At 44.8% G+C, this 22,783-nt stretch overlaps 1 protein-coding gene across 1 annotated transcript in view; it reads right to left on the bottom strand.

Moving 5' to 3' along the window:
- DCST1 (DC-STAMP domain containing 1) overlaps positions 1 to 22,783 on the bottom strand; it is a 249,222-nt gene that overhangs the window by 60,992 nt on the left and 165,447 nt on the right. Inside the window, exons 15-16 of the mRNA XM_085637022.1 lie at positions 7,078 to 7,173; positions 4,989 to 5,115 (exon numbers count right to left, since the gene is read on the bottom strand). Coding sequence (XP_085493148.1) covers positions 4,989 to 5,115; positions 7,078 to 7,173 — 223 coding nt within the window. The remainder of the gene's footprint in view (positions 1 to 4,988; positions 5,116 to 7,077; positions 7,174 to 22,783) is intronic.

The following is a 22,783-nucleotide window of genomic DNA, read 5'->3' as shown; positions in this document are numbered from 1 at the left end:
CTGAATTCCCGAATATCGATATCTGTAAATTTCGATATTTCTCCAACTACTGAACAGATTTACACCAAATAACCAAAAGCTTGCTTTCTAGACCAAGACCCTTCTCCCTGCCAAATTTAGGGTAATTCCGTTCACCCGTTCGACCTGTAGCCTTGTCTAAAGTTTCCTATGGAAATTGCATGGAGAAAACACGTTTTGGGACCCCCTTTTTTCTCGGCCCCCCCATTACGAATTACTCCCTAACTTTCAACATAGGAGCTGATATGAACAAAGAATTAGTTTGGAACATTTCATGAAGATTCATCAAACGACGCCAAAGTTATAAGCTAAACAAAAAATGCTCTTTCTATGGTAACTTGGTCCTAAATATAACTACCTACTGGCAACTGCCAGTAGGTAACATATATATATATATCTCAATATCAAAAAGTCGCCCACAAGTGAAGACGCACTCAGTGCAGGTTGAATCCCGCTTCAAAGCTCTCAATAGAGCCACCCTAATTGCGCTGCCAGTCCAATATCAGCCAACCTGCAACTCTGCTGAGTGAAACAGTGTATCTGTATTCGCAGTCCGCTTTCTCATCATGCGGCGGTGCAGTCTTCCCGACCTGGACGGGCTGGTAAATTTTCATCAAAAAGTCGCCCACAAGTGAAGGAAGACGCACTCAGTGCAGGTTGAATCCCGCTTCGAGCCGAATCCTTTTATTCGGCAAACCAGCATGTAAAACAAGGTGTTTCCAACAGCCAGCACTACACGTTTCGGAGATCCCTTCTCCCTGGTTTGCAAGATAAAGGATTCTGCTCGAAGCGGGGGTGTGTGTGTGTGTGTGCCCGTGTGTGTGTGTGTGCCCGTGTGTGTGTGCCCGTGTGTGTGCCCGCCCCCTCCCAAATATAGTTAAGTATGACGACCACACAAGGGCTATTCTTCCACCAGATCTTTTAATTTAGGTAACGCGTTTCGCCTGCCACAGCAGGCTTGCTCACACATTAGATAGTGGGTTTAAAGTTACGCATGTACTATTGCGAATTCAGACAAAGGACTACTATCACCATGTCCATATTCTGTTCAGATGATACTTTGGCGGCCATTTTATGCAAGTCTAATAGTTCACCTTAAGTTAATGCCTCTCATAAAAGATCATTAACATTCCTTTAGCATAGTGCTTCAAACCAATGATCAATTTTAGAATTATATATAAATGAATGAATTCAATCTCTATATAACTCAATTGTTATTCAATGGACACAGTGTCTAAAATATTCTTCAATTATCATATCTTGTGTACATTACCATTGATTCTCAATAGTATATATGTAACTTTAAACCCACTATCTAATGTGTGAGCAAGCCTGCTGTGACAGGTGAAACGCGTTACCTGGGAATTCTGAAAGTCGGCGCGCTCCGCCGTCATCGGACGACCTGCCTGTCTCGGGCGGGGAGAGACAGAAGGAGCAAACCATGAGGAATATATATATATATATATCCTCACACAGTTTCTCCGTTATGAGCTCCAGACCACAGCAGGGCGGCTTCGTCGACAGGAACGAAGAGTCCTGATAATAATCCAAACCAATTTCTTTGACAAGAAATACGACGACTCCAGGGTGAAGATATCCCAGGCTGGCAGTCCATCATAAACACTTGCCCCAACTCCTTACGCGTTTCAGCTTCTCCTTCAGCCTTGATCACAGGAGGGCAGTTTCATCAAACGAATACAAAGATCACGTGCTTATTTAGCATGCGTCAGACTACGTGATTGGCTGTAGTCTAACAATTATTATGTCCGTGTTTGTTGAACACATTTCCATTCAATTGCAAACTTGTATAGCGTTTCCAATGTTTAAATGCAATTTAGTTCATTTTGTCTGAAAATGTGATAAAAAAATAAATAAAAGTGCGATGAACTTGCCTGATCCATTTTCAGTCTTGAGTGTTTTGTTTGGATTTCCTCAACACCAGCAAGCAGAGTGTAATGCTCTGCTCACATCCCTTGCCTGTCTCCTATTGCAATTTCTTCTGGGCACTTTGTGGAAGGGGTTAGGCAGGTCAAGCTCCACATAAATCAATCCTCACAGTGTTTCTCGGTTATGAGCTCCAGACCACAGCAGGGAGGCATATATATATATATATATATATATATATATATATATATATATGTCTAGTACTGCAAATGTATTACACATACACACACACATATAAACATTTTTAAGAGTCTCCAGGATCGCTGCATGTCGGTGTACTATTCAGTGCTAATGACTTTGAGGATTCCCTGGAAGAGAACTAGCATTCCAGGTAAGCAACTTTTCCTTCTCTCACAGCCAGAAAAAACAAATGTGGAAAATCTGAATCACATGGAACCAGACCGAGCGGAATCCGATAAAGTAATTGGGCTCCACCTGACTTGCAGTGAGGGCCTGAGTATGCTAGTATCACCAACTGGTATTTAAGCATTACGCGTCCCACAGACGTTTGGCTCTCTAGCTCTGATAAGAGCAATGATTAACCAAATCCTGGATACTCCGAATGGAAAACCAGATTGCCCTCTTTGCATTCTGTCTTGTGACATGCAAATATACACAGATCTGCAGGTGTATTAACACAGTCAGCCATTTTGCCTGTGTACAGATGGTCATTACAATGAATAGTATTGTTATGATTTACATACAGCTAGTATATCACTTGGGGGACAGATACAAGGTGTCTATAAAGGCTAGGAATAAGGCAAGAGTTTGCATGTAGTAATGATGCGCTCATAGGACTGAGACCTGGGTACCCATGCTTGTGCTATGCAAAGAAGGACTTTGATAAAGAGTTCAAAAGAAATCCTTTGGTTGCGGATGGGTTGGCATGGCATCCATTTTGCCTTGCACCGTAAGTACTTAAAAGGTAGTCATATGGACAGAACTATTTGAAGGTTTAAGACTTCAATTACTATTTTTATACGGCAGAAATAAACATAAACTCTTTCTTGTTTAGGAAATTTTATTAGTAGTGATTTGTAGTCCTGTCGCATGAATTGGAGTTGAGAGTATTATGTTAAAAGAAGACCACTCTTGACTTGTCGCCAAATCTTGCATGCTTATGTCTGGACAAGTTTAGAAAAGTGAGATGCATGGTTATGGATGATATAAAAATGCTATCGACTGAACTGTTGAGACTGACCGAGAGACCATTCCAATAGCCTATGCCGGCTAAAACTGTGCCATGATCCGTATAAATGGGATTGGGATAGGGAAAAGTGAAGAATCCTTTACATAGATTTCATCTTGTAGACAGCTTTGAACGTGGCCTATTGGACTTTGAAAGAAGGGTGAGATCGCAGTCAAAGGTGTTTTCAAGATTTCTCGCCTCAGAGAGTGAAGAAAATAGGTCTCAATGAGACTCTCGACAAAGAACGTATAGATACTTTAGAGCGTAATCAGTAAGAGACCAGCAAAGGGTATTGTTTGAGGACAAAATGTATGTATGCTCCAGCTAAACATTTTCTGATCAAACCATTAATCTGGTACATAGAACTCTGCAAATTTCTGGATTTTAAGGAATATTTCGCACAGGCCTGGTTTTTGGGCTATTAGCCGCACAGGCGAAGAAATTAAGCAAACACTGGGGTATTGTCAGCTTGCATTTAGTAATAGGCTTCATGTTTCTTATTCAGATCTGCTACGGGTTTGAGGTATACGTAGAGCAGAACAGAGGTAATGGTTGAGTTTTGGGGACACCGCAGGAGACCAAGGAGCTGCTTGGTGAGAATTGACTCAACCTGGTCGAGTGGACTGAATTAGACCATTGCAAGCCAGGTAACCCACCATAGCCACCCCAGTAAACCTTTAAATAAAGACTTTTGTGATTCACAGCGTCACAGGCCCTTGAAATGTTGAACACCATGACCACATCGGAACCTCAGCTGTCCTGTATTTTAGAAGGCTGTTGTACTAACAGAAGAGTGGTTTTGGAACGTCTGGCAGAACTCGTCTGAGAGATTCAGTGATTCCATATAGAGCTCCGATTCAATTTTATCATTTTTTTTTTTTCCATTAACATAGCATTCAGTGTTGTTCCGACATACAAACAGTAGTTTTGCAGTGTGCATTTATAGTAGTAGAATAACAGTTTCAACTTGCGTAATCCACAGGAGACGGCAAATACAGATCACCAAGTTTTAATAGTATACCGTAGACATGATCATTCCGTGTTTATATGGCAGATACTAACTACTCCGTGCACCATGTCGGCTCGTACAAGAGGGATGTTTGAGGGAGGAGTCTCATAGCTATCACATTATGCATGGATTTAAGAAGGGCAGAGGTCCTAGAAATTGTGAAGATGTTAGGCTATGAAATCACCTTTCCGGCTATGGTGGGTATGAACTCCTGGCCTCATGGTGTGGCAAATCCGGTGTTTCAACATCACAAAATAAAAGAAATTATCTCTTGACTAGAGGTGAGTGGCTGAAAAGTTTCAGCACTCCGCCCATCATCTTGTTGTGTTTGCTATGTTCGCTCTAAGTGGGATGGGTATGCCCAGATGTGGGTCCCTTGCTCGCTGTGCCACTAGATTGAAGCTAGCCCAGCTGTTGAGGGGTGTTCCGGTCCCAGGATCCTTGTTTCCGGTACAAGGAGGACCTGGCCTGGCATTTCAGGCTGGGCTGTTCTCATGAGGAGCAGGGTCAAGACTGATTTGCATATGGTATAGTGAGCAAAAGAACGATGCATTAAAACCAGATCTCTTGACTGGGGGTGAGTGGCTGAAAAGTTTCAGAGCTCCATCCATCTTGTTGTGTTTGCTAAATCCGGTGTTTCTTCATCTGCTGTTGGCATGCACTTTAGGGAATGTGATTTGAACTAGAACATTTAAAGATTTTCAATAATTTAGCCCAGAAATAAAATATACAGAACATCTGGCATGTTCCCCTCCACCCCCCCCCCCCCCCCCCCCCCTGCCACCCCAGTGGATGGTAAGAAATGTGACTGTGCACTGGTCCACTTACTTTTGAAGGTGTACGTTACAGCAGCGCGCTTTCGGATAATCTGGAAGATCACGGTTAAGAGGTGGTCTATAAAGCAGACCGCAATCACGAAAATGATGATGGGGATGCAGTGCAGGAGCTCCCGGATCTGAAATGGAAAGGTGTGATAGTCTCTTTAGGAGAAGGAATAGCTCCCAGTGGACGATAAGCCTACAGCCTAAGAGGCAGATTCCTGGGGAGGTTGGAAACCCTGTTCACCCAGAAGAAGGTTGTGCATAGGGCTCTGCCTGGCACACGCTACATACACAATCTGACTTTCATTTTCTAGTTTGGGGACACAATTCAAAAAGGTAAATCTACATGTGTTTATTTGGTCACCACGCAGGAGGTCCAGCTGATGGTCAAGGAGCATACTGTTGCCTGAGAGTGAAACTGAGTGCAAGAGTCTGAATGGTAGACCTCATTCCACAGATGCCATTCAAGAGCACCTCACATCAGAAAGTGAGAAGATTTTCAATATCCAAATCCTGCAGAGATGTGTTTTGGCGAATTGTGTACTGAGCTGTCCCCTGTTGGCTTTGTGGTCTCCTCTACCGAGGTCCCACCCAGGAGTATACAACATACTCCTTCTACTCTAAGATGTCATTTAGGACAGTGTGCAAGCATCTCCTCTACCACGATTTCGCCTAGGACAGTGTACAAGTGTCTCCTCTACCGATATGTCCCCTAGGACAGTGTACAAGCATCTCCTCTACCGCTATGTCCCTTGGCACAGTGTACTATCATCTCCTGTACCAAGATGTTCCCTAGGACAGTGTACAAGCATCTGCTTTACTGAGATGTCATCTAGGACAGTGTACAATAATCTCCTCTACCGAGATGTCTCCTAGGACAGTGTACAAGCATCTCCTCTACCAAGATGTCCCCAAGGACAGTGTACAAGCATCTCCTCTACTGAGAAGACCCCTAGGACAGTGTACAAGCATCTCCTCTACTGAGAAGACCCCGAGGACAGTGTATAAGCATCTCCTCTACCGAGATGTCCCCTAGGACAGTGTACAAGCATCTCCTCTACTGAGAAGACCCCTAGGACAGTGTACAAGCATCTCCTCTACTGAAAAGACCCATAGGACAGTGTACATGCATTCCCTCTACCAATATGTCCCCTAGGACAGTGTACAAGCATCTCCTCTACTGAGAAGACCCCTAGGACAGTGTACAAGCATCTCCTCTACTGAAAAGACCCATAGGACAGTGTACATGCATTCCCTCTACCAATATGTCCCCTAGGACAGTGTACAAGCATCTCATCTTCTGAGAAGACCCCTTGGACAGTGTACAAGCATCTCCTCTACTGAGATGTCCCTAGGACAGTGTGCTAGCATCTGATCTACTGAAAGGCCCCTAGGACAGTATACACGCATTCCCTCTACCAATATGTCCCCTAGGACAGTGTACAAGCATCTCCTCTACTGAGAAGACACCTAGGACGGTGTACAATGATGATCTCTACCTAGATGTCATCTGGGACTGTGTACAAGCATCTCCTCTACTGACATATGCCCTAGGACAGTGTACAAGCATTTTCTCTACCAAGACGTCCCCTAGGACAGTGTAGAAGCATCTCCTCTACTGAGATGTCTCCGGGGCTGTGCCGCTGCATCTTCTTTACTAAGGAGTCGCCAAGGCTGTGTAGAACATCTCCTTTATGGAGATGTCTCCAGGCCTGTGCTGTAGCGCCTTCTCTTGTGAGGTGTCAGGGTTGTGCTTGAGGATCTAGAGAAAGATGTCTCCAGGCCAATGTAGGGACATATCCTCTATTGAGATTTAGCAAGGCGTGTAGCCTAGTGCCTTCGTTACTGACAGGTAACTAGGGTTATGCTGTAGATTCTCCTATAGGGAGATGTTTACAGGGATGTGTAATGGCCTCGCCTTCATTGAGATCTCTCCCAGTGAGGTGTTTAGTGATCTCCTCCAAAGAGATGTCTTGAGGGGTGTGCTGCAGCACCTCTTCTACTGAGGCTTGGGCCATGGCGATGCATGCACTGATATCTCAGTTGAGGGACTGGTCTAGGCTGTGTTTCTGCGTCTTGGTGCTGCTCGTCCTTACCAGTGCCATCATCTCACATCCGATGATCCGAATCTGGCAGGGGAAGATGTAGTTCACAGCCTCGCCTTTTTTCAAAGGCAGCAAAATGCGTTTTCCCTGCAAAGGAAGGGAAAAAAAGGAAGGGAAAAAAGGAAGTGTCAGCTCGAGCTCATGCAAATACCCCAATGGATGTCTGACGTCCAGTGGGCCTTCATCCCGGAAGTATGCAAGAAAGTAAGTGGCACAGGGAACCTCCTATTCCCCTGAAGCTTCTATGTACCATTCAGTGCTGTGCCCATAGCATGTGACTAAGCCCCACTAGGCCTCTTCTTAACCCCTATTAGAAGCTTCTGTGCAAACCAAGCCTGCATCCCCAGTGTCCAAGAGGGCCGTCTACCTGCTCCGGCAGCTACTGCGTCTGTATGTCAATCTGAGCCCCTATAACCCACAGATCCCTATGTACCGCACTCCAGTGAGCCTCTTATCACTTTCTAGAAGTCTTGGAGCCCCATAGAGCCGTTCCACACCCCCACCCCTTGCAAACCAGTGAAAACCACCGAGTTCCAGTACTCACACTGCATGCCAGTGACAATTCTTCACCCTTCCTACCTCCTGCTCTTTCCCCTTCTTCCCTACACCTTGTATTTTTCACTCTCCCCCCCCCGGCACCCCAGCACCCATTTCTCCACTTTAATGCCTGCTCCCAATCCACTTTCCATTTCTAACTAGCATCCACGATTGCATTCCCTCGTCATGTTCACTCTACTGTACTGTAATTCTGTTCTACATGTCCGCTCTTCTATGCGCTTTGCGCCTCGTCCCTTCTTTTTCTAGTTCATTCTAACTCTAGTCCTAGTAAATCTGAGGCATGTGCTTGATAGCGGGGTTAAGTGAAGGCCGGCATTTTGTTGCACTGCATTTTGGAGTCTATATTTCGGCAAAGATGTTTTTGCAAAACTTACAAATTTTGAAGAAAGTGTAGTCACATTAAAACTTATGTAAAACATGCTTTTTGTCTATGGTATGCACAGAATCAATATACAAGCATTGGCATAGCCAATAGGTCTCGCCTTTGGGACCTTATATGTGCTTAACCATGCAATTGTTAATGTTGCTGCACCAAGGATATTGTGCTGCATAACTAAATACTTATAAGGTCCCACAAGCGAGACCTTTTGGCTATGCCAATGCTTTTTTATTTATTTTTTATAGTGATTGGGGCAGAGGAACTGCGGCAGAGGTTTTTTTTTGTTTTGTTTTTGTTTTTTGTGCAGATTTATATAGCGCAAACTCGACCCGAAGGTATTGGAGCGCTTTACATGAGCACCAGTTATGTTACACAAGGACACATTAATTATTTGGTAGGCACTAGGAGATTAAGCAATTTGCCCAGAATCACAGGATGCTGAGCCGACGCCGAGGCTCGAACCTGGTTCCCCAGCTCAGCAGCTCTAGCCCTAATGCTACATGCTCTCCCTAAGGCTACATCCTCTCCTCTGTTGAACAATGTAGTTTTAGAAACAGTAAAAGACACACAATTGATGAACGGAATGCAGAACAAATCAAACCATTCACCCCCGTCAAGAGATTTGGGTTAAATCCATCATTCTTTTGCTCACCATGCCACCCCAGTTTAGACCTGGCCATATGCAAATCAGTCTTGACCCTGTGCCTCATGGGAACAGTCCAGCCCGAACTGCCAAGCCAGGTCCTCCCTGGACCGGAAACAAGCATCCTAGGACCGGTTTCGGGGTTTCACCCCTCTTCAGCCAGGATAGCTTGATTCCAGTGATGGATTTAAGCCCAGATCTCTGTACTGGGGTGAATGTATGACATTGTTCTCCAGTATTGGGGTGTCTTTCATAGATTCACATGCTTGAATATTCCCCGTCGTCGGAGTGGGAGTCCCACTCCGACGACGGGGAATATATTCAAGCATGTGAATCTATGAAAGACACCAATACTGGAGAACCACCTGTTTACAGGTAAGTAACAATTGTTCTTCTCCAGTATTAGGGTGTCTTTCATAGATTCACATGCTTGAATATATTCCCCGTCGTCGGAGTGGGACTCCCACTCCGACGACGGGGAATATTCAAGCATGTGAATCTATGAAAGACACCAATACTGGAGAACCACCTGTTTACAGGTAAGTAACAATTGTTCTTCTGCATTCTGTCCATCAACTGTTGTTTTTGCATGTTTCACCCCGAGTGGGAAGTGTATGCCCAGACGTGCGTCCTGTGCTCTCCACAGTGTCGTGTTCATGTTCGTAAGATGCTCAGAATAAACTATGAGGGGCAGCACACCTAGAAAACAGAGCATCCAAGTGATGTGCACACTGGTTTTGGGAATCAGGGGAGTAATGGGAAAGAGAGCATCACGTGATCTTTCATGCACCCCATGCTGTCAAAAGATCTGAAAAAAACAAAGTCAAATTTTAAATAAATAAATAGTCAATTATGCTTACAAAGGGTTAAACATCGTTTTCATTTGGGATAAAAACCTGAATATACAAAAACACGGTCACTGGTTTTAAGCTTGACATCCATGTTCATGTAGTTATAATGCAAAACGCACAAAAATGGTGCTGAACAGAAGAACTTATTCTCCCCCCATTAAATAGCATATTAATAAGGCCATTTGCAGAACACTTGTGATTGCCCTGCTTGTTTTCATATGATACTGCACGTTATTAATCTGTGGCAACTCCTAAATTAATGATGCGTACCTTAAAATAGAAACCATTGTCGTTGAAAATATCAAAGCCATTAATATATGTATTCCTGCTGTGCAATGTGTAACGGTGTTTTTCAAAGGCAGCTGCGGTGTTAATACGTTTCACACCCTAAGAAAGCCTGCAGATTTCATGTTTTAACCTGATTCTGGTGGCCAATATCCTTTGATGCAAAAATAGTGATCATAATAGCATCTGTTGGATGAAATCAGAGCTCTAATGTATACACAGTGCTCTTTGTGTTTGCAGTTCGATGCACTGAATGCAAAATATCGTGAATTCGACCATCAGGAAGGCACCGATGTCTACCACATCATTCAGCATCAAGTAGATGTATCCACAGCATTTTGTATCCGTTTCAAGCTAAAATAAAACAAGGGAGAGCGAGGGTGAGACAGACAGTGGAGGAGCAAGCGCGCGCGGCCACACTAATTGAAAACAAATGGCCCCTGCGCGTGCCGCTGTTCGCTTCCACAAGGTAGATGCTGCCACATGCACGAGTGTGTTGAAAAGAGCTGACCAATTTCTAAAGGTCATCTCCTAGCTGCGCGCTGCCTAGGTGAGACCTAAAAATGAAAAGCAAAAAGAAATGACACATGCTTAAAAAAGTATGCGTCCTGACGCTCCTGTCCCCAGCATCATTGAGTAGCATGCACATGCGTGATGACGTATGCGTACACCTGCTGAATGACATGGGCTCTGTTTTATCTAGTGCTTAATTTACAGGCCCAATATGATGGAGAACACATACAGTGGCAAATAATTAAATTAATTTTCACTTTTGTAAAATTGCATTCTTAAAATTGGACCGGTCTGGCACCAAAGGAGAGCTTAGGGCCCGCCAAAATTGTTTTAAAAAAACACAGCTAGGTGTGTGGAGCAGGGAGTGGGGCGGTACGGGTCAGGAAAAACAATGGGAGTGCAACAGGGTAAATAAAAGAAGCATTAGAAATGCAATAGGTCTCGCATTTTTTCCAGTTCGAGCTATTGGCATAGCACAACCGCTACGGGACAGAAATTGCCAATTTGCAGGTGCCAAACAGAGCATTGCTCCGTGAAACGGCCTGAAAGCCTAAAATATTGTTGATAGCCTACAAAATAAAAAGGCAAATTAGGATGACCAGGAGGAAACGCAGACGTATTTAGATAGCCATGGCAAGCAAACAATGAGTGAAATTGCCTGTGCGTGACCCAAGCACGCAAAGGCGGGAAAATCAGACCCAAAATGCCCCAATAAAAACCCTCTATTTCTAAATGGCACAACAACGAACAAATGGCAATTCATGGGCATGCCAAAAGCCGATAGAGGAGATAACAACAGGACTTGCAAGCAGCACACATGCACACTGCCTAAGCTTGACCTAAAAAAAAGGAGTTGGGGAGAAGGAACAAGACGCGATGTCGACAGGAACAGCGGCAGATGAGGGAGAGGGCAAAAAAGCAAAGAAGGGAGCGGGCATGACGGTATAGCAGGAGATGAGGGAGTAACACCGAGCGTGTGGGGCATGTATTTTAGGGGAGAAGACCACAGTGGATATAGCTGGAAACCACATGCACTCTGATGAAGCCTTTAAATAAAAAGGAAAAAAAACAGAAGTTCCCTAAATGTGAGATGTGGAAGAATAGAAGTCAGTCAATCTGTGCTCCAATGGAGGGACAAACACTGAAAGAGGATGAGAAACCATCGATGAAGATGCAAGCAAATTAAAGAGACACTAAAGCCAACCAGTGGTAAGCAGTGGGCGAGCTCTAAACGCACTGTCAGTGTTTGGTATGTCCCACAAGAGGGTTTTGCCAACAATCCGCTAAAAGCTGCCTGGTGGACAAGACCTAAAAATCACAACTAAAAACATCACTTTTAACTCCTAGGCACAGGCAACCTCATATATTCATAGAATTTCACGATTATTCTTGTCAATAAAATTGTAGTCAGTTTACATAGAAGTAAAACTATCACTTATGTCAGCAATAAACAGCTGATGTATACAGCAAAAGTATGAAAATCACATTATTTAAAGGGTAAAATCAAAACTTATTCGAAATATGACTGGTAAAAATCAGATAAGGAAAAAAACATGCAACTTGAGAATGAAAGAAAATAGAAATAAAAAAAGGAATAGTGAAGATTCATTAAATCTTCCGTCGGCTAATTACCTGGCTGCCCAAGCCCACAAGCTGCAGGATATCCTAGACACTCTCCGGTGGGATTGGGAGGAGGACATTGGCTGCGTTTTAGCCTCGAAAAAATGGTCTGGAATAGTGTTGTACCATCGAGGATTTCCCGAAAGGCCTAATTCCAATATATACAACACAACAAACTGCACAGGGCGTACATCACCCCGGCCAGACTTAATAAAATCTATCTTGAGGCTTCATCGGACTGCCAGTGCTGCCACGCTAGGAGCCGATGTGCTGCACATTTTCTGGAGATGCCCGATAGTCCGCTGCCTTTGGACAGCGGTCACAATGTCCTGGCCAGAATCACAGGCCTTAACTGCATGAGCGGCAGTGCTTTAGGCCTATACAGGCGCACTAAGGCCTGGGGGGGTGGCACCACGAGCCGCTTCATGGATCTGGCATTGTTGAGGACGTGTTGGTTAATAGCAATACACTGGAAGGCTGGCACACTACCAAGGGTGACACATTGGCAGGCAGTGACTTTGCAGTGGGGCAGGGCCAAAGCCACAGCGCTCTAGGGAGAAAAGGTGTGCAGTCTATGGAAGTGGTCCATAGCAGCAAACTGGGATGTATTGTTAGCTATCCTCCAGAGACCGCTGGACAGTCTTATCACCTCAGTCTGAGCAAGTGCATCTGCAATGGCCAACCATACTCGTTTCAGGAGTGTACAGCACCCCTCCCCTTTTCTCCCTCCCTCTCCCACCCTCCTTACTCCCTATCCCACGTTGCTGGAGCACAGTGAAGATACACTTTTTGCCGTATATGGCGAGTCTAATCTGTACTTACCGTGCCACCGGGTATCCTTGGGGTAGACTGCATGTCATGGATACACATTACATGTTTTCCTTTTCACAGCTGTATTCAGATTGGCTCATAGTTAAAAAGGTTTGATGAGTTGTTGAAAAATGCTCTTCCCAAATGCCATAAATGTGTGTTCATGGACATGGAGCTCGGTGTCATAATGCCTGTAATGCTGTTCTAAAACATTTACGAACTGAATGATATGTCCACTGAACTGAATATATAAAAAATCCAATAAAGATGGTTAAAAGAAACTATTCATTAAATCTTCTTCAGATCTGATCATAATTCTGAACCTGACATATATGCATAACTGTAGGAAATTCACCTTTTCTGTGTGGCCACCCCCGATTTTTCGCCTTTTACTGGACCCTGTTTTATTGCTAGTTTTTAGACTCTGCAACCTGGAACACTGCTGTCAAGTTCCCAGTGTAGGTGCTCTGACCACTCAATTATGGAGAAATTAGCTAATCACTGATAGTTTTATTTAACTTTTCGTCTAAGGCCATAATATATGGTGTAGAAATGCATCCATGTCATGAAAAGCTGATAAAGCAAAACCAAAGGAAATGATGGACGGAGTGTTGAACATTGCAAGCACTCACCCCCAGTCAACTGATCTGGGTTTCATCCATCACCGTTCTTTAGCCCACTCTGCCACCCCAGTTCAGACATGGCCATATGCAAATCAGTCTGACCCTGTGCCTCATGGGAACAGTCCAGCCCGAACTGCCAAGCCATGTCTTCCCTGGACCAGAAACAAGCTTCCTAGGACCGGTTTCTGGCATTTCAGCCGTTTTCAGCCAGGCTTGCTTGAATCCAGTGGCAAAGTGAGCAAGGGACTCACGTCTGTGCATACCCTGCCAACTTATGACGAACAAAGCAAAACCAAAGGAAATGATGGACGGAGTGTTGAACTGGGGTGGCAGAGTGGGCTAAAGAACGGTGGTGGATTAAACCCAGATCAGTTGACTGGGGGTGAGTGCTTGCAATGTTCAACACTCCGTCCATCATTTCCTTTGGTTTTGCTTTATGAAAAGCTAATAGTCACATGTGGATTGGAGCACTCATTGTGACATGCACTAGTGTGGCAAAAAAACATGTCTTCAGGCCTATTAATGTAGCCTGACTGCTGCCGTGTAAAACCTGCTGTTCGACCTGTTAAATTAACCCTTTTTAACAGGTGAAAATCTCCCTTTTAAATATTAGCAAGTCACCCTATTGTAAGCCGTGTAGCACACAAGGTGGGGTGCATAGTATTTAAAAGTGGGACATGTACAAAATGAAGTTACTATGCCCCTACAGTTAAAAGACCCTAAAAGCTGTGCTCACTGTGGCAGACCTAGCTGTCCTATGTTGAAAGCCAGTACAGATTAAAATACTAATACTGTTTTTCAGGAATTGGACCAGCTAGAACAATAGTTAGACCACTATTTTAGTAGAAATCCAATTCAATTGTGATGTTTAATTTTTGTATAAATATTAAGCAAAAGTAACTTTTATAAAGTTATTCCTTACCTGCCTGAACTGTCAGAAGGCTAATTGGCATTCCTTTGACAGCTTCAGTCTCTGCTCAGTCTTGAAAACATATGCACGGGAAGTGAAATACTCATCCGGAGAAAGAAAAGGCTAACCTAAATGGGCAGATGTGACTCATCTGAGCTCCACAGAATATGCAGGGTGGGGCCTATGTGCATTCTTTTTGACACTACAGTGTCAAATCCTACTTCACAGGTTTGTTGATCCACAGGATACATTTGGAGAACTCTTGAAAGGGAGAGAACGTGATTCACCAGTATTGTATCTTTTATAGATTCACATGCTTGAATCTTCTCCGTCGTCATGGTGGGAGTCCCACTGTAACAGTAAAAATAGCAGTACTAAATACATTATCCTAGACCTCCATAGAAAAGAAAACTACAATTAGCAACCTTTCAACCTTGTTTTATAACATCCAAAGTTCAGTCAATCACAGCAGAGACCTCAGAGTAACCTACCCCTACAGAGCCGCAATACCTCAGATTTCGTAGCACGTCGTGTGATAGTGAGTCTCTCTGAGCTCTGCTCAGTGACAGTTTTTCTCCAACTTTTTACTTCCAGCTTTCAGCTGCATTTAAGGTACTATTATTTTGTGTCTTTACCTCTCCTTTTTTTTAAAATACAAGAGCATAAAAAAAGGTTGTTCATACCATGTAAGACCTGTGGGAAGTGTAGGCTGTTCTCTGAAGACCCCCACAGTGTCTTTATTGCCTCTACCCTGTCCGTAACCCAGGGAATGCAAATATTGCTGCACATTTTCGGACAAGGACTGAGAGGGTAGGCTGTTCCTCTGGATCCAAAAGAAGAAGGTCACGTCAGACTCTGAATCTAAACCTGAGGGAAAAGCTCATTCTTCCTCTAGGAAAAGAAAGGAAGACGGCTCCTCTTCTCATCATGGAGATCCAAGTCCCAGGAGCAAGATAAATCTGAGGTGAAACACCACAAAAAACCTCAGGCGGTGACCTCAAAATCGTCCTCCGCACCATCTTCTGCTTCCCTGACTCCTTCCAGGGACCATTCATCTCATCCGTCGATGGTTTCGTCATTGAAGACTCACCACTATGAAAAAAGGTAATGCCTGTACATTGTCGACGGACTCATCGACGACGATGGTCAAAACGTCGACAGGTCTGCAACTAACGTTAACGACAGCATCATAGTCGAAAATGACCTTCATTGTCGATGGGGATTTCACTGTCGACCATCGCCCCGTTGAGGGCTCTGACAGCGGCTTCGCAGACGAATGTCGTACACACAGCAGCGACAGTGCTGCAGATGGCTGTATCAGTAACGGCACCGTCGTCTAGCACAGACGGAGGGGAAAACCAGCTTCCTCCATCCCAGACAAATGCTTTATTTCGCTAAAATTTCTCCTTTTTCTCTAGCTCGTCTTTTGGACTTTCAAGAATCTGAGGATGAAGGTATGTTTGGCCCTGCCTGTAGACCATCACAGTTAAGGGTCAAATGTCAGGACTCTGATGATGAGGGCATTGAGGACAATAATCCATCTTCTTACCTGGTAGGAGAATATTCATTTTCGGATATAGACCCTTCTTCTGCTCAGCGGCCTGAAACCTTCCAGGAGTGTTACCCCTATGATGACCGGGAGGAGGAACGCCATCACTCTAGGGAATCATCAGTGAATGTTCCGGTATCTTTAGTGTCGGACTTGCATCATATAAGTGATGATTATTATAGACACGTTCCAGATGCTAATGCCCCTCAACGGCCTCCGCCTCCTCAAGAGGCTCCTGTTGATACACCGGGCCAAAGCACTCCTAAATCCATCAGGGAAAGAGTATTACCTGCCTCTGATTATCATCACCCAGGATGTGGACCAGCAACAAATAGAGGAAGGTGAAATCCATACTGACATGGATACTCCTGATGAATGAGATGACTATATAGCTCCCATGCCCCCATCTCCTATCCCACCTCCTGCAGATTCTCTACCTGCAGACATCTGTGGCTTTCACAATCTGTTGGGGCAACCCTCCAAGCACTTCGATCTGCCTATGCCGGCTAAACCGACTAAATGGTTTTTGTTCGATTTCAAGCCAGGCTCTCCGCGTTCCATCAGGGCTATCCCCATAGTGGATTTGTGCGTCAGGAGGGCCTCAAGCTAATGAAAACACTGGCTTCCATTCCAGCGGTGGTTCCAAAGCTAGACAAAAAGTACAAGGCCCCTGACAATTCGCTCACATGCCTTATTGGTCATCCCAGGCTGGACTCTGTCATTATGCAGGCAGCACAATGAAGGGCCAGAAACCCATTGTCTCTGTGTTCTGCTCACTCTGATTAGGAAGGTTGCCGGCTCGACAACATAAGCAACGAACGCAAGGAGGCACAAGAACTCAAGTGCTTTCCTTCCAAGCTCAACAGATAGGGAGTTCCTTTCTGCCAACCACATTGTGAGTGGAACATGTATCAGGAGTCCACAACGAGTGGGCCGACTCTCTCTCTCAGCAGAGTGTCCAAGCAATGCCACTAATAGAAACTGAATGACCTGCAGGTGGTCTTCCAGTCCTGGGGTTATTCAACATTAGATTTGTTCACGATGTACCTCAACAAAAAGTGCACCTTCTTCGCAGGCAGGAATCCTCAGCCAGGGTTGTTAGTAAACGCCTTTCTGTTTTCATGGGCGAAGATGTTTGCGTGTGCCTTCCCTCCATTTCCTCTCATCCCTTGAATCCTTCAGATAATGAAGCAGGAGCCGTGTCGGCTGATTCTCATTGCCCCCGGGTGGGCATGGCAATTCTGGTACACTGAGCTGCATCGCCTATCAAAGTGTGCTCCGATTCTCTTTCCTCCAAAGGAGGATCTTCTCTGCATGAACCAGGGCCAAGTGGTTTATCCGCAAATTTCCTCTCTTAATTTGTTTGGCTTGGCTCCTTACTTCGCTGAATTTGGGAATTTGAGCCTAACCAAAAAATGGGAAACTATACTGCAGATCTCTCGCGCTCCTGCCATTACCATATATTACCCCATTCATTGCATCTGTTTTTATTTTCACCAGATCAAGTTTTGCCTTATCTCTTGCACCTAGCCAAAGCATGGTTCTCGCACTCTTCCATAAAAGTTCACCATGCTTCAATATCTAGATATAGATAACGCTCTGATCAATCTTCCTTGTGGTCCAATAGACTCATCAAAGAATTTATGAAAGGTCTCTTTAGGGCCTATCCACCAGTTAGGTCTCCTCCAGTACTGTGGCAGCTAAATTTAGGTGTGTTGCAGTTTATGCGACCTCCATTTGAACCAGTGCACTAATGTGAGTTAAAGTTTCTTTCTTGGAAGGTGGCTTTTCTCTTGGCCATTACGTCAGTTAGACGTTTCAGCGAAATACAGGCGTTCACCATAAAAGAACCATATTTCCAGTTCCTGCCAGACAGGGTTATACTGCGTACTAATCCTTCCTTCATATCTAAAGTGCCTTCGACTTACCACCTCAATGAGCCCATAAACCTACCTACATTCTTTCCTAATCCGTCTTCGGCGGCGGAGAGAGCTCTTCATTCATTGGACATTAAACGAGGCTTGAAGTTTTATCTGCAAAGAACAAAGATTTTCCGTAAATCCTCTCAATTACTGAAATCCTTCTCTGCACCTAGAAAGGGACGGGCCTTCAATAGAGCTAGTATTGTTCGTTGGATCACCTCAGCGATTGTCTTCTGCCATGAAAAGGCTGGCAATCTGCTACCTGCAAAGATGCAGGCTCGCTCAACGAGGAAGGTGGCAACTTCTTTAGTCCGGTTTGTGGGTGCATCTCTACCTGACATGTATAAGGCAGCAACGTGGGTAAATGCTCACACATTCACAAAGCATTACTGCCTCAATGGTTGGAAGAAGGTAGATATAACTGTTGGACAAGCTGCACTACGTTGCCTCTTTGCCTGAGGTATGCGGCTATTAGCCTCCTGTTTTTAATATGTTTGTTTGCTATTGTTTTTTACTTGCATTATATGTATAGGTTTTTATGCAAATGTTTTTCATGTTTCTACTTCTTGCCTTATGGTATTTCTCTTTTACGTCATGGTGGGATAGTTCACCTACCCACTGCCATTGTTTTGGTTTGTTATTGCTAGTATACTGCTAACTAGTCAGATTCAATTATGTAAATCTATAAAAGATACAATCCTGGAGAAAAAAACAAGTTACTTGTATACTGTCAGTCTCCAGTATTGATATCTTTTATAGATTCACATGTGACCCTCCCTCCTCCCAGATTAGGCTCACCATTTACCTCCAAGTTTTTTATATATATATATATAAATATATTCCAGAAAACAAAGTCCCACTCGCGCTCTCAGACGGCAAATAGCAAAGAAACAGCGGACTCAAATCCAAAAGCAAAAGGGGTTTATTCAAGTCATAGACCCGCCGTGACACGTTTCGCCACTGTCGTGGCTTGTTCACACAACGTTACACATACAAGAGACACCATTACATACTTTTGCTTGTCATGGTCATTGAAAGAGGACTTCCACCTCCAATATTACAATGGATGGAAACAAGGATACAAAATGAGCGCCATCTTAACAAGTGCAAATTTGTCAGTTACAACATGTTGATCATCGCCCTGTCGTGCGAATGGTAATCACATAAGAAGGCTGATTCTCACCAACAAGTTTGTCAATAGAGTTTTGTACAAAAATCCCAATGAATTATTTGGATTGTCAGTACAAGGGAAATAGTTTATCCACATTTAACAAAACTGTCGTGTTTTTCAAACAGGCCATAACAGAACTTGCCAACATATATAAGTAAGATTGGATTCAATGTGTCTTGTTCAGTCTGTATAAGAATGAAAATAACAATAATTCCCGGTTAATGGGCAACTTATTATTGAATAGGTTGAAATGTATCATTCATCTCTTAACGTGACTTAAATGAAACACAGAACTAAACAAGCGCCATCTTATCATTTTGTGTAATAATGTTTAAAATGTAATTTTAAAGGTGGAAGTCCTCTTTCAATGACCATGACAAGCAAAAGTATGTAATGGTGTCTCTTGTATGCGTAACGTTGTGTGAACAAGCCATGACAGTGGCGAAACGCGTCACGGCGGGTCTATGACTTGAATAAACCCCCTTTGCTTTTGGATTTGAGTCCGCTGTTTCTTTGCTATTTGCCGTCTGAGAGCGCGAGTGGGACTTCGTTTTCTGGAATATATTAATTGCCGGTTTTGCTCCGCCGGTCTCGCGCCACCCCTCAATAGATTGAGGACACCACAAGGAGGATCTTGGTTTACATATATATAAATATATATATATATCGCTCCTAGTCTCCTCTCCCTCCCAGAAAAGCTATATATATTATCTACTGGCGGTCGCTAGTAGATAGTTATAGTTAGGATCTAGTTTCCATAGGAAAAGTGTTTTTTGTTTTCCCAATAACTTTGGCGCCGGTTGATAAATCTTCGCGAAATTTTAAAAACTTATGGCCCGCTCCGGTCAGCCCCTATCCTGAAAGTTTCGGGGTGATTTGCCAAGCAGGGGCCGAGAAAAAAGGGGGGTCCCAAAACGTGTTTTTTCCATGTTATTTTCCATAGGAAACTTTAGACACAGCTACAGCTCGAACTGCTGAACGGAATTACACCAAATTTGGCAAAAAGGTAGTGCTTGGTTCAGAAAGCGTCCTTTTTAGGTCTCGGCTAGCGATGGCTGCGCTTGCGCAGTTTCGCTCGCGAGACATAATGACTTGGGTGAAGAGGGGCTTGAACCCGCCCCTCTTCTTCCCTGTTCTCCATTGGCTGGCCTAGTAAATGCTGGCCAGCCATTGGAGAAGAGGTCCCGTCACTCTAATCCTGCCCCGTCCTTTTCGGATCGGGGGGCGTGTTTTTTGCGAGAAGTCTCAGGGAGGAGACAACAGCAAAACACGCCCCCCAATCCGAAAAGGACACTCCCTTTCTCCGAGGCATTTTCTGCTGTGCCTCGGAGAAAGGCGGTGGTGTCTTCCGGTGCCCTCGGCTTGTTTTCTCGGCATTGTGTTAATAATTTGTGTGGACTGCCCTTATTTTTCATCTCATTCCCTCCATGGAAACTATATTTTCTACAGTTGGCTCGAAATGTACACGCCTTACGAACACTGTCTCTTATGATAGGTGTTAAACGCGGGACACTTTAATCCACACGCCTTTGCTTTAATCCCCTCCTCAATCCTCCACCACCCCCCGGGGTGCAGGGACTTCCGTCGGCTCCCCTCCTAGTTACGAGCCCGGCGGTGGCTCGCACGCTTATCACGAAGCGCAGGAGGCGGGATCCAACGGTGGCCGGCACGCTTCCCTGGCTGGGCGGAAGTGGAGCACGCTGGGCCCGGAAGAGAGTCTGGCAGGCAGTAGGCGATAGTGAGTCACGAGACCTTAGAGCAGTGATACCGGGCAGTGAGCAATGTGTACGGAGGAGCGCGTTCCAGCACACGCGTGACGTCAGCAGATCTCTGACTCACCCACCGACGCGCAGTACCGGTGACAGAGAAACCGCACTACTATCTCTGTTACCTAACAGGGCCAGCAGCCCGTCCACAGAAACTCGTAGCCTCTCCCGGCCTTGGACACGCGATAAAGAGTTAAAGCGTTGCACCCGCGATGATGTATTCCTGTCTTTTTATTAGCATAGTGACGTGACTGCAACAAGTATGTGGTGTATGCGTTTTAAACGTAGCTTCACTGTTTAGTTTATCATCAATGTAAAACGCACCTGGTGGTACCTCTATTCTGTTTTTTTTAGGTTCAGCCAGTAAGCGGTGTCACCCATTGAATATCTGTAAACCTCGCAGAATGTCTCACTGACCAACCATAGGGGCAGCACAAAACCGCACCTGAACGCCCAACCCTGTGGGAATCATTGAGGCGCATTCAGGAGTCCCTGGGCTTCAAATGTAACCCACAATGGCAGCCTTTCACCACTGGTGGCCTTAGGCTTCACCACACAGTTCGACTCAAAACTGGGCACCGAGTACACCCCTTTAGCCCTCTGTTCTCTCGGCAGCAAAGACAAGTATCCCAAGACTTTCTCAGGGAGGCAGTGTGGGATGAAACTCAATTTAACATCGCATCACAACTAATAAATCATGGATTACTGAAGAAGAAAAACACTTTATTGCCGACACACAGCTAAAACTTATAGTAAATGAGGTGGGCAAAAGAACACAATGCACATAGTTATCGGTGGGGAATAATTCTGTTTTGGTGTTATTCCAAGGTCCTCCACATGTAGTAAGCCAGAAATCAGTTCATAATACAATTAGGCCGTCCAATGGCTGATATGCACTATCTCCTCCTTCTATCCCATGCTGAAGTTCTGTCACTACTAATGCACGTAAAGGGTTGACGTTCTTATGTAACCTGTTTATAGCTGCCTCGTATTAGTTATTTTCCTCCCCCAACCTTGGATGTGCAGTGTACCCTGAGGGTGTAAACCACCACACTGATGCACTGGGACATAAGGGAGGAGACATTGCTCCTACTGGTGTGTGGACTCTGAAGAACAGCTTAACAGACTTAGACCCAGCCCCACTGGCTCTCACAAAGGACCCCAAGGTGTCAGTTTATGTGCAGGTTCGAGTCTTCAGTTCTCGAGACGCAGCGCAGCAGAGGCACGCTTCTACAGAAGATGCACACGGCGTACTCAATGCAGAGAAACACATTTTTGTTGCTGGATCTTTCTCAGGCCCAGACTCAAGACAAGTACCCAAACCACATCATAGTCCCCTCCCCCCCCCCCCCCCCCCCCCCCCGGATTAGAGCGGTGAGCTCGGTGAAGGGTTTGGGATGCGCAACTGCATATTGTGGTTGAGCGTTTCTTCTAGCACCAAGACATCACAGGCACTTTACCTTCTTTACATGGAACCATTAAATGCAGTTGGGATATTCTTTAGTGCCAAGCTGTCACAAGTGCTTCTGCTTTCTTTGATGAAACCGACAAATAAGGTTGAGATTTTCCTTAGCATCAAGCCATCTGAGCCACTTCTGCTTTGTCAGTGAGTGAGCTACTTCTCTGTCGACATACGTCCACAGAGAAGTGGGCGTCGCGCAGTTAGACTCGGATATGCGAAGGAACGCCGACCTGTTTGGCAAGTTTCCAAAATATTACCGGTTTTTCCCCACTTCGTTTTCCGATAAAGCAGTATTTCTCTATGCTTACGTTGTTTCCTCTGCCATTCTCAGACTTTCATTTTAGTGGCGTGCAGGCAGCCTGAGTCTCGCGGAGGTATAGGGGGATTTCACAATGTGAAGATTGTTCTTAAGTATCCCCGAGATGCAGCAAGCCATGTTTATCTCTCTACGGTAGCTGCTTGCATTGCATATTTGAGCTTGGGTACTTACTAACCCTGCCCTAGCTTGTATGGTAGGTTTGTTTACTTTAGTGGCTCAACGCAGATTAGTTTTAATTTTAGGGATGCATGTTTGCTCTAATCTGGCAGGGCCGATTTGGCTCTTTATCCCACCGAGGTTACAGTCCCAGTTCCCC

This window comes from Triturus cristatus, chromosome 12 (assembly GCF_964204655.1).
Source record: "Triturus cristatus chromosome 12, aTriCri1.1, whole genome shotgun sequence".
Taxonomy (NCBI): domain Eukaryota; kingdom Metazoa; phylum Chordata; class Amphibia; order Caudata; family Salamandridae; genus Triturus; species Triturus cristatus.
The sequence above is the reverse complement of the archived record's forward strand: the minus strand, read 5'-3'. Positions and strand labels throughout refer to the sequence as shown.